Genomic DNA, 12050 nt, shown 5'->3' with positions numbered 1-12050 from the left:
CAAAATCAAAAAGGGGTAATGCAGGAGTAGGTTTCATAATGAATAAAAAAAAAGGAGTGTGGGTAAGCTACTACAAACAGCATAGTGAATGCATTATTGTGGCCAAGATAGACATGAAAACCACGCCTACTACAGTAGTACAAGTTTATATGCCAACTAGCTCTGTAGATGACGAAGAGATTGATGAAATGTATGACGAGATAAAAGAAATTATTCAGATAGTGAAGGGAGACGAAAATTTAATAGTCATGGGTGATGGGAATTCAATGGTAGGAAAAGGGAGAGAAGGAAACGTAGTAGCTGAATATGGATTGGGGAGAAAAAATGAAAGAGGAAGCCGCCTGGTAGAATTTTGCACAGAGAATAACTTAATCATAGCTAACACTTGGTTCAAGAATGAGAAAAGAAGGCTGTATACATTTAAGAAGCCTGGAGATACTAGAAGGGATCAGATAGATTATATAATGGTAAGACAGAGATTTAGGAACCAGATTTTAAATTGTAAGACATTTCCAGGGGCAGATGTGGACTCTGAACACAATCTATTGGTTATGAATTGTAGATTAAAACTGAAGAAACTGCAAAAAGGTGGAAATTAGAGAAGATGGGGACCTGGATAAACTGAAAGAACCAGAGGTTGTAGAGAGCTTCAGGGAGAGTATTAGGGAACGATTGACAAGATTGGGGGAAAGAAATACAGTAGAAGAAGAATGGGTAGCTTTGAGAGACAAAATAGTGAAGGTAGCAGAGGATCAAGTAGGTAAAAAGATGAGGGCTAGTAGAAATCCTTGGGTAACAGAAGAGATATTGAATTTAATTGATGAAAGGAGAAATTATAAAAATGTAGTAAATGAAGCAGGCAAAAAGGAATACAAACGTCTCAAAAATGAGATCGACAGGAAGTGCAAAATGACTAAGCAGGGATGGCTAGAGGACAAATGTAAGGATGTAGAGGTGCATATCACTAGGGGTAAGATGGATACTGCCTACAGGAAAATTAAAGAGACCTTTGGAAAAAAGAGAACCACTTGCATGAATATCAAGAGCTCAGATGGAAACCCAGTTCGAAGCAAAGAAGGGAAAACAGAAAGGTGGAAGGAGTATATAGAGGGTCTATAGAGGGGCGATGTTCTTGAGGAAAATATTATGGAAATGGAAGAGGAGGTAGATGAAGATGAAATGGGAGATATGATACTGCGTGAAGAGTTCGACAGAGCACTGAAAGACCTAAGTCGAAACAAGGCCCCGGGAGTAGATAGCATTCCATTCGAACTACTGATAGCCTTGGGAGAGCCAGCCCTGACAAAACTCTACCATCTGGAGAGCAAGATGTACGAGAGAGGTGAAATATCCTCAGACTTCAAGAAGAATATAATAATTCCAATTCCAAAGAAAGCAGGTGTTGGCAGATGTTAAAATTACTGAACTATCAGTTTAATAAGCCACGGCTGCAAAATACTAACACGAATTCCTTACAGATGTGTGGGAAAACTGGTAGAAGCCAACCTCGGGGAAGATCAGTTTGGATTCCGTAGAAATGTTGGAACACGTGAGGCAATACTGACCCTACGACTTAGCTTAGAAAATAGATTAAGGAAAGGCAAACCTACGTTTCTAGCATTTGTAGACTTGGAGAAAGCTTTTGACAATGCTGACTGGAATACTCTCTTTTGAATTCTGAAGGTGGCAGGGGTAAAATACAGGGAGTGAAAGGCTATTTACAATTTGTACATGAACCAGATGGCAGTTATAAGAGTCGAGGGGCATGAAAGGGAAGCAGTGGTTGGGAAGGGAATGAGATAGGGTTGTAGCCTCTCCCCGATGCTATTCAACCTGTATATTGAGCAAGCAGTAAAGAAAAAAAAGAAAAGTTTGGAGTAGGTATTAAAATCCATGGAGAAGAAATAAAAATTTTGAGGTTTGCCGATGACATTGTAATTCTGTCAGAGACAGCAAAGAACTTGGAAGAGCAGTTGAACGGAATGGACAGTGTCTTGAAAGGAGGGTATAAGATGAACATCAACAAAAGCAAAACGAGGATAATGGAATGTAGTCGGATTAAATCGGGTGATGCTGAGGGAATTAGATTAGGAAATGAGACACTTAAAGTAGTAAAGGAGTTTTGCTCTTTGGGGAGCAAAATAACTGATGATGGTCGAAGTAGAGAGGATATAAAATGTAGACTGCCAATGGCAAGGAAAGCATTTCTGAAGAAGAGAAATTTGTTAACATCAAGTATTGATTTAAGTGTCAGAAAGTCGTTTCTGAAAGTATTTGTATGGTGTGTAGCCATGTATGGAAGTGAAACATGGACGATAAATAGTTTAGACAAGAAGTGAATAGAAGCTTTCGAAATGTGGTGCTACAGAAGAATGCTGAAGATGAGATGGGCAGATCACATAACTAATGAGGAGATATTGAAAAGAATTGGGGAGAAGAGGAGTTTGTGGCACAACTTGACTAGAAGAAGGGATCGTTTGGTAGTACATGTTCTGAGGCATCAAGGGATCACTAATTTGGTACTGGAGGGCAGCGTGGAGGGTAAAAATCGTAGAGGGAGACCAAGAGATGAATACACTAAGCAGATTCAGAAGGATGTAGGCTGCAGTAGGTACTGGGAGATGAAGAATCTCGCACAGGATAGAGTAGCATGGAGAGCTGCATCAAACCAGTCTCAGGACTGAAGACAACAACAACAACAATAATTTTTATTATTTAAACGTTCCACAATGACAGAACCATGGGACTGCAGTGGTATGATATGTTGAGAGTAAGAATGAATTTGCAGCAGACTGCAATTAAATGAGCTTCAATTTTTTAAATTTGAACATGATCAATTTCGAGACCACAAGTCTCTTCTTTAGACATACCTGTACATCAAATTAGTGTGTGCCATGTTTTTCTTAGAATCATGTCTTGTTATTGTCAATTGTCCTGCAATAACTTGCACTATCAAAGAAGAGTCTAGAACATCAGTCACAAAGTGACACAGTCAGTGGCTGGCCAGAGAATAATCTTCAGAATTCTGTAGCCAGCCATTGAGCTTGTCACTGTTTGAGTGGTGTCGTGGACCCATTACTACAGGGCAATTGTTGACAGCAAGACATGGTCCTAAGAAAAACATGTGACATATCGATATGACGTGTATGTGTAAGGTACGTTTGAGGATGAGGCTAGTAGTCTCGGAATCAATCATGTTATAATTAAAAAATTGCATAATTGGTGCCATATCAGTTTGCAGATACAAATTTCTCAATTGAAAATGATTACTTTGTCTTATATACCTCAGAGTATAACTGTTGAGCTCTCAATGTCAACTACCTATTTATTAAAAAAACTGAAAATAATTTAATTGCAGTGAGAGACAAATTCATACTGACTCTCATAATTTCTTTTTTATTCTACACTGAAGCACCAGAGAAACTGGTATAGGCACACGTATTCAAATACAGACATATGTAAACAGGCAAAATACGGCGCTGTGGTTGGCAATGCTTATATAAGACAATAAGTGAGGGGTGCAGTTGTTAGATCGCTTACTGCTGCTACAGTGGCAGGTCATCAAGATTTAAGTGAGTTTGAATATGGTGTTATAGTCAGTGTAAGAGTGATGGGACACAGCATCTCCGAGGTAGTGATGACCATTTCACAAGTGTACTGTGAATACCAGGAATCCGATAAAACATCAAATCTCGACACCACTACGGCCGGAAATAGATCCTGCAAAAACAGGACCAACGATGACTGAAGAGAATTGTTCAACGTGACAGAAGTGCAACCCTTCTGCAAATTGCTGCAGATATCAGTGCTGGACCATCAACAAGTGTCAGTGTGCAAACCATTTTACGAAGCATCATCGATATGGGCTTTCGGAGCTGAAGGCCCACTTGTGTACCCTTGATGACTGCGCGACACAAAGCTTTACACCTTGCCTGGGCCTGTCAACACAGAAATTGGACTGGAAACATGTTACCTGGTCAGAAAAGTCTCATTTCAAATTTTATCAAGTGAATGGACTTGTATGGGTATAGAGACAACCTCATGAATCCCTGGACCCTTCAAGTCAGCAGGGGACTATTCAAGTTGGTGGAGGCTCTGTAGTTGTGTGGGGCATGTGCAGTTGAAGTGATATGGGACCCCTGATATGTCCAGACGTGTACATAAGCATCCCGTCTGATCACCTACATCCATTCATGTCCATTGTGAATTCCAATGGACTTTGGCAATTCCAGCAAGACAATGCAACACCCCAAACATCCAGAATTGCTACAGAGTGGCTCCATGAACACTCTTCTAAGTTTAAACATTTCCGCTCATCACCAAACTCCTCAGACATGAACATTATTGGGATGCCTTGCAACGTGCTGTTCAGAAGAGATTCCCACTCCCTTGTACTCTCACGGATTTATGGACAGCCTTGCAAGATTCATGGTGTCAATTCCCTCCATCACTACTTCAGTCATTAGTCGGGTCCATGTGATGTGGTGTTGTGGCACATCTGCGTGCTCGTGGAGCCCTACATGATATTAGGCAGCTGTACCAGTTTCTTCAGTGTAGATGCTATACTAGATAAATTAATAGCTAGTTAATTCTTTTTTTATACTGTAACAAGACAAAACATCTCCTTTCTTGTACAGCCTCTGGACAGATGAACCATTAACTGAAATTACCTTTGTTGCAATTTCAGCCTGGTGTTGAATGTACAGGGTGTATCATAATTAATGGCATAAACGCATGCAGTTGAAAGTACACGATACTAGAAGCAAAAATGTCACATTAAACATAGGGTCGAAAATTCATACCTTAAGAGCTATGAGCAATTTTTCATCTTCGATACTGTGAAACAAACCTCTTCTACTGCAAGCTCTTTGCTTTCCATATCTTGGAAAGTGGCAGTATGGACCAAAACAAGAAAAAAATATACAGTAAATGTGTGCTTTAAAATGCATACCTTAAAAGTTATGAGCATTTGTTCATTAGAAGAGTTATGTTTCAAAGTAGCTAAGATGAAAAAGTGCTCATAGCTCTTAACATATGCATTTTAGAGCACATCTTTATTGGACATTTTTTTCTTGTTTTGATCCATACTGCCACTTCCAAAAATATGCAAAACAAAGAGCTTGCAGTTGAAGAGATTTGTTTCACAGTATCGAAGATGAAAAATTGCTCATAGCTTTTACGGTATGCATTTTCGACCCTATGTTTACTGAGACTTTTTTACTTCTAGTATCATGTACTTTCAACTGTATGTGTTTATGCCATTAATTATGATACACCCTGTATAAAAAATGATACAAAGTAGCTAGGTATTACTGCCAATTTACTATAACAACTTCACCACATAAGTCATGTGCTTACTCAGCAACCAACTTTCCAACCTACATAAGGTAATTCATTGATTGATCCACAGGCCAGTAAATAAGGTCAGGGAAAGGACTTTTCAAGCCTTATATTGCCTTAGATACAGTGTGCGATTTGCAGGGGGGATGGGGGGAATTTCCCCCGCCCCCCGCCCCCCCCCTCCCCCTGCATCAGGCCATCCCCTCCTCTGCTTTTAGCTTATGCATCCCAACCTGGGATGTTTATTTCCCACGCATTGGAGTAAAACTTTACATATAATTCAAATTTGTGGAGCCGAACACTGAAAGTTTTTAATAATACTATTAATATGTTTCAGTTTTCTATCATCAGAATAAGTACAACTTTTCACAAATGTGCCTCTACTTTTTGAATTCCCCTCGTATATCTGTACCCATATGTAGATAATTTTGTAAATAAGCTTTACCTATAATGTACTTTTAAAGACATAACAAGGGATGGCTTTTCTGATAGTGCATACGCGTCAATAGTGAGTTTCGGCATTAACATCTATTTATAAATAGCTGTTTAATCATGCGTAACGCCATGGTCCAAGCTAGTAACGTATATAATTCTACTAACCCCCTCAGACATCCCCCCCACTGGTAAAAGCACAAATCGCACCCTGCTTAGATATAACTGTCTTCTGTCAACTAATCCTGTCAATTCATGTTGGGATACAGATGTGGAATGAACTGGTCATTATAGTGTTTTATTAATGAATGTCATTACACCATTTCAAAATCTTAAACCAAATGACTGCAATATGACTTTCTTATAGTTCTAAATCTTGTTGAAACTGTACAAGCAGCTAATGAGAATCATCGGATACAGTCAGCAGATATTAACTTTTCTGTCAAAAATGGTTACTTTGTCTTACTGCTCTTCAGACCCTCTCTGCTGAGCTCTCAATATCTTCTATCTAAAACTCCATTACTGTGAAAAGAAGAGAGCTTACATTGTACTTTAACATTATTGTAAAAATTCCAATACTTTTATACAATGTTTTTCAGTAGATAGTTTCTTTCTCTTTATTCTGAGCATGGTGCTGCTTCTCTGTGGACCTAAATGGGGAATGTACTTTTTAAGCTCAACAGTGAAGGCATCGTCCTCCCTTCCACCACACTGAAATAATAAAACAATACAATTACCAGCAAATATTACAATATAATACAACTAGTACTGACACTGTCCCATTCTTCATTATGTAAATAAGATGCTCTGACACATAAGGCTATGATGTCCTCTAGAATTTTTTGGCCTTTACATCTTCCATTATTTGTACACCTGAATCATTCTCATTTTGGTGATGACACTATATTAAGCCTCTAGTGCCCACAAAATTCAACAGTGAATAAAGGAACTTCATGCAGCAAGTATGGATGGATGACGTAAAATAAGTTATAATAAGACTAAACTAATAGATAATCATGTCTAAGAAAACAATCCACTCAAGAAAAGGAGACAGAATGGCTAGCAAATATTTAACATCAAGCAGTGAAATTCCATTACTATTTACACACACATTTAAAAGTTTAAAACGCTCAAACCTACCTTTTAAAACTGTTAGTTTCTTGTTCACAAAGAATGAAAGGTAGGTTTGGGAATGTTGATCTCAGTACAGTACTGTGCCAAGGTACAACTTTCTCAAGTCAAGCCCCGAAATGACACACCCATCCCTGCTATACCTTGGTATACCACTCGCTGTCACCATCCTAACCTCCATAATACTCTTGTCAAAACAAATAACTTTCCCAGGCTGTTATTCCTACTCCAAAGTTCCCAGCACTTCAGTTATAACTATTGTATAACCTTCTCCATGCACCCACCCACTTGCACCTACTCCTGTCTGACCACTGTCTTAACTTCATCAAAGGCAGAGCAGAATGTGAAACCAAATGTGTTGTTTACCAGCCAACATGTGTTTACAGCACAGCTTTTTATATTGGTATGACAGCCACTAAACGGTATACAGGAATGGACATTAATTGCACAATCCTGCCACTTCGAATTTATCTTATTTATTATGCTTCTGATATGTTCCAAAAGGTAAGTTTTCATATTGTTATTAATCCGTCCCAGTTAGTTTTGGTCTCTTATTCCATCTTTTCTTCTCATTCTGTTCTTCTACCATATGTAGGCTGAAACTGTTGCAGTGCTTATATGTGTGTGTGACCTGCTCCACTATATTTGAGCCCCCCACCCCTTCATCATAATCTCCCTCTAGCCTCAAAATAGATGGCTCCCTTCCAAAATGGGTCCACCTCCACAGCTCAGTAATCAGCGCATTTAGGTGAAATGCAGAGGACCCAGGTTTCATTCCTAGTACTGTCAGGGTTTCTTGGTGTAAGAACTGGAACGGAGTGCACTCAAACTTGTGATGCCAATTGAGGAGCTACTTGATTGAGAAGTAGCAGGACCAAGATCAAGAAAGCCAACAATGACTAGGAGAGTGGTATCCCCCTCCATACTGAAATTAAATGACATCATTGGTAGAGGATGGCACAGTGGTTGATCGGCACCAGTTGGTCCATCTGGGCCAGAATGTGGAGCTTTGCATTGAATGCTCTCAAACTGGGATACAAGTGACCTCCCCCTCCTTTCTAAATGTATCCCACTTTCCTTCTGCGAAAAGAACTAACAGTTCCAAAACTTTTTCTACTAGTAAACGCGTCTCTTTAAGCGATACTGAAATTTTAACTCCTAAAGGTAAATAATGCTCAACCATTGTGTCTCCTCCTAATTTATCATCCACAAATTGAATAGAAAACCATGCAGTTTACAAAATATGGTCATAGAAACACTAACCAAGTGTTTGTAACTGAGAGGAGAGCAAAAGAAATAAAGTAGGTTACCAGTTCGTAGAACTCAAAAGTGACTGAGCTTCACCACACTGTAGATGTTCATAGATTTATTTGAATTTGCAGTGCCCACATTGATTATATGCTCCCATGTGCTGATGTGAATTCAATATACAGGAAAAGTCTTGTGTGAAATCTTTCCTTTCAACTAAATCCTTGAAAACTGTTTTCAGTACCAAACTTTGACAACACTGTCAGCTTCAAACTTGTAGCATCAGTCTTATCCTGGCTTCACTGTTTTGTGTTCAGTAACATGGTGACTGTACAGACTTAGTCTTCCAGTTATCTTGATATTCGGTTCTCCTTGACTTGAACCATGAATTTAGTGTTGGGAAAGAGTACATGTAAAATTGACACAGGTTGTATAGGGTAATTGCCATCGTAACAACTGTAATAAAAGTCAAGACCAGACATGTTTCACTTTATTTTAAAGCATCTTCAGTTGTCAGTTTTTTCCCCACATGTGTGTGTTGAATATTTGCACACAGCACTTTCACTGCACTTAACATATTTACACTTATGCACTACAAAGTATTACTGTCCTCTCTCCATTTTGCATGAGGACAGTGATTCTTCCCAACACAGAAGTACTTGGACTGTAAAATTGAAGTTTCTTCTCATCAGGCAACTGTTATGCACCACATAATTAAATTAAATCTGTGTTGCCAGTATTGCTTTCATTGTGTACTGTAGTGGTTTTTTTTATTACTCCCAAAGTTTAGATTTATGCAGTGAATGCTAAATATTATTCTTGCCTTTGTTGGCCATGGATACAAAAAAGTTTTTACTTCAGCACTATATTATGCAGTGCATGCTGGAAGTCAATGATTGAGCACAGCATCTATGTTCTTAAAAATAAATATAACAACATTTTTCACAACATGTGCCATATATTCTTCAAATCTGACACAATAATCTTCTTATAACAAATATTTGATTCTTTGAGAACATTTCCAATTACCTCATAATTCAGAATGTGAATGTGAATGTCAACTTGATAGTTCTGACTGATATCTTGGATTACTCATTACAGCAAAGTCTTAATTTATCTTTCAAAGTTTATACAGTCATTTTTTGTGCACAGAATTTATGCCTGTGATGAACTGATTCTCCAACATATGCCAGCAATACACTGAGCTTTAATATCATGCCAATGCAGGTACTTCCTCTTGCAAAGTTAATTAGTTGGTTGGTTTGGAGAGAAAGGGATCAAACGACAGGGTCCTCAGTCCCTTGCAAAGTTACTTGATCACCATCACACCCTGAAGACATGTATCATCCCTTGACATGGATCACCACATGAAAATAAATAATAAATTTGCACAGTAGTTGCACTATCCTATATAATAATACATTATAGCATTTTATCGTTTGTATCATTTGTCAGAAAGGTACATGTAAGGTTAATCATCACTCTTCTAGAGTGACATATAACACCACATTACACATGATCTTCTTTCTGTATTACTTTATGTTAGTTGGGTAGAATTGTAGGCTGCTACTGTAGAATAGTGAACTCGTTATTGCATCTGATACATAAAAATTCACTGAACTGAAATAGCTTATTTTCTAGCATATAACTTTTTAAAAATTCTTTGTAGGAAGATGAGCAGGATGTTATGGAGAACCAAGGGGACATTTGGAATGGTGATGTGCATTCGGAGGAGGATGAAGAGGAGGAGGAGGAAGAGGAAGCAAGTGAAGATGAAGCAGAACTACATCCCCATCCAAATGCACAGTAGTGTGACAGCTCCAAATAATGTGCACAAAAACATAACTGTTTTTGTTTGTCAGTTAAAATTCCAAGGACAATCGGAATCTCAATTTTCTCACATCTGAAAATTGCAGGAGTATTCTGTTTTGGAGGAACTTGATTTTATATTGCTATGAGTTGCTTACAAAATTAAACAGTAGTCTTTTAGAAAATTGTTTTACTTATCTAGTCACTCATTGGGCACAGTAGTGCACCATTATACACTACTTTCAGATCCTGGACAATAGTTTTGTTACCACAGTCACTACATTTCTACAAAAAGATGTCTTGACTTCATGGAAAAGGTGTAAGAATCAGTTCATTAGCAGCTTCACTCACATAATTTACAGAAAATTAATTTCAGCACATCTCCTCATAATACAATTTACTTTGTAATAATGCTAATGCTGAAATTATAATTAAAGGAATATTGTTGTCACAAAACAGTATTCAAATAATTTTGATAATGTAATTAATTCTTTTTTTTATAGGCTGAGGGCTGACTTCATCAGTACAACAAAGAAAATACTTTGAATTTCATATTGTATTCTTTAGTGTAAGCCTTAAACTGTGCCAAATTTTTTCATATTACCAGAATTTTTAAACATTATATTTAAATTTTTCATGTTGACGATAAGTAGAGCTTTACAATGATTTACTGTGATGTATGTGGATGGTGTTAAAAGATTGCATAAAATATTTGTTAAATATAATGATGCTTCTATATATGAAAATGTTGCAAACTACTACGTATTGTAAACAAATTTATTATTTATCTACATGAAATAAATTAATCGAAAATTAATTTTGTCTTGCATTTTCCCCATTATTTAATATGTGTTTTGTGTATGGTGATGGAAGAATGTGATTTTCTGTCAACAGATTACAAGTATTATACTCTTTCTAATAATCCATACTTAGGTCTGGCCTATAAGTATACTGCAAATATTTTTTGTCAGTTGACTGTAGTAGTAAAAAGGGTGATAAAAAAACCAAATAACTACAGACACTTTTCAGTAGCACCAGTTGTATTCAAGATAATAGAAAATTGTGCGCATAAGCAGATATACAGTTATTTTGAAAGCAACAAAATTTTAAATGAACAACAGTTAAGATTTAGGTCTCACTGATCAGCCGTAAAAGGCTGACTGAAGCAAAACGTATGACTTAGTGTCACATGCCATAATCATCAAAAAGTTAGAATATTATGGCATAGAAGATAAATCACTAAGTTTATTCAAATATTTGTAAGCAGTATGTTGCATAAGCAGATCATCAGCAGAACCCCCAATCAAAAGAGAAATCCCCCAAAGATCTGTTCCTAGATGTTTCCTGTTTATTGTCTGCATTAGTGACTTTTCGAATTATGTACAACGTAACAATAAAATTATTATATGCTGATGACATGACACTAATAACCACAGGCGAGACTGTACAAAGTGTGCTAGCTAAAAGTAGAGAAATAATACTAGTGTCAGACCAATCAGCCATGCATAAAACAGACAAAAAATAGAAGAAGTAATTTTAATGTAAAGGCAACTAAAAATGAAAATAAAACAATAAAACTACATGTCACATTAATGTGACCACCTGTCAAAAGCCTGAATAACCACGTTCACGTCATGAGACGTGCAGGAATAGAGTCAATGAGGTTCTGGAATGTACCAACAGGAATGTGGAACCAAGCTGACTCCTTTGACGTGACCAGCTTACTAGGTTCTGGGTTGAGGATCCATGGCACAAACAGCCTGATCGAGGCGGTCCCACGGATTCTTGATTGTGTTTAAATCTGGAAAGTTTGGTGGCCAGACACAGTAAACTCAGCCTGGTGCTCTTCCAGCCATGCTTATGCACTGCAAGCTGTGTGACACATTGCATTGTCATGCTGGTAGATGTCATTGTGCCATAGGGGTGGACCTGATCTCCAAGGATATATGCATCCTTTTGTTGATCAGTTGTATCTTCAATAATGACAAGGTCACTCCGGGAATACCACAAAAACATTCCCCTGACCTGACCATAACTATTCCAGTGTGTTTGCTTTCAGACGTTTTAAGCCGTACATGCCAATGGCTATC

At 37.7% G+C, this 12050-nt stretch overlaps 1 protein-coding gene across 8 annotated transcripts in view; it reads left to right on the top strand.

The window, feature by feature from the left end:
- LOC126262309 (FK506-binding protein 5) overlaps positions 1 to 10777 on the top strand; it is a 202809-nt gene extending 192032 nt beyond the window's left edge. For all 8 annotated transcript variants that reach the window (XM_049958861.1, XM_049958854.1, XM_049958857.1 and 5 more), the window contains one exon: positions 9821 to 10777. In XM_049958861.1, the coding sequence (XP_049814818.1) occupies positions 9821 to 9961 (141 nt within the window). In that variant the 3' untranslated portion in view covers positions 9962 to 10777. The remainder of the gene's footprint in view (positions 1 to 9820) is intronic.
- The last annotated feature ends 1273 nt before the right edge of the window (positions 10778 to 12050 follow it).

Source organism: Schistocerca nitens, chromosome 6, assembly GCF_023898315.1.
Source record: "Schistocerca nitens isolate TAMUIC-IGC-003100 chromosome 6, iqSchNite1.1, whole genome shotgun sequence".
NCBI classification, from domain to species: domain Eukaryota; kingdom Metazoa; phylum Arthropoda; class Insecta; order Orthoptera; family Acrididae; genus Schistocerca; species Schistocerca nitens.
Note: the sequence above shows the minus strand (reverse complement) of the source record. Positions and strands in the feature narration are given on the sequence as shown.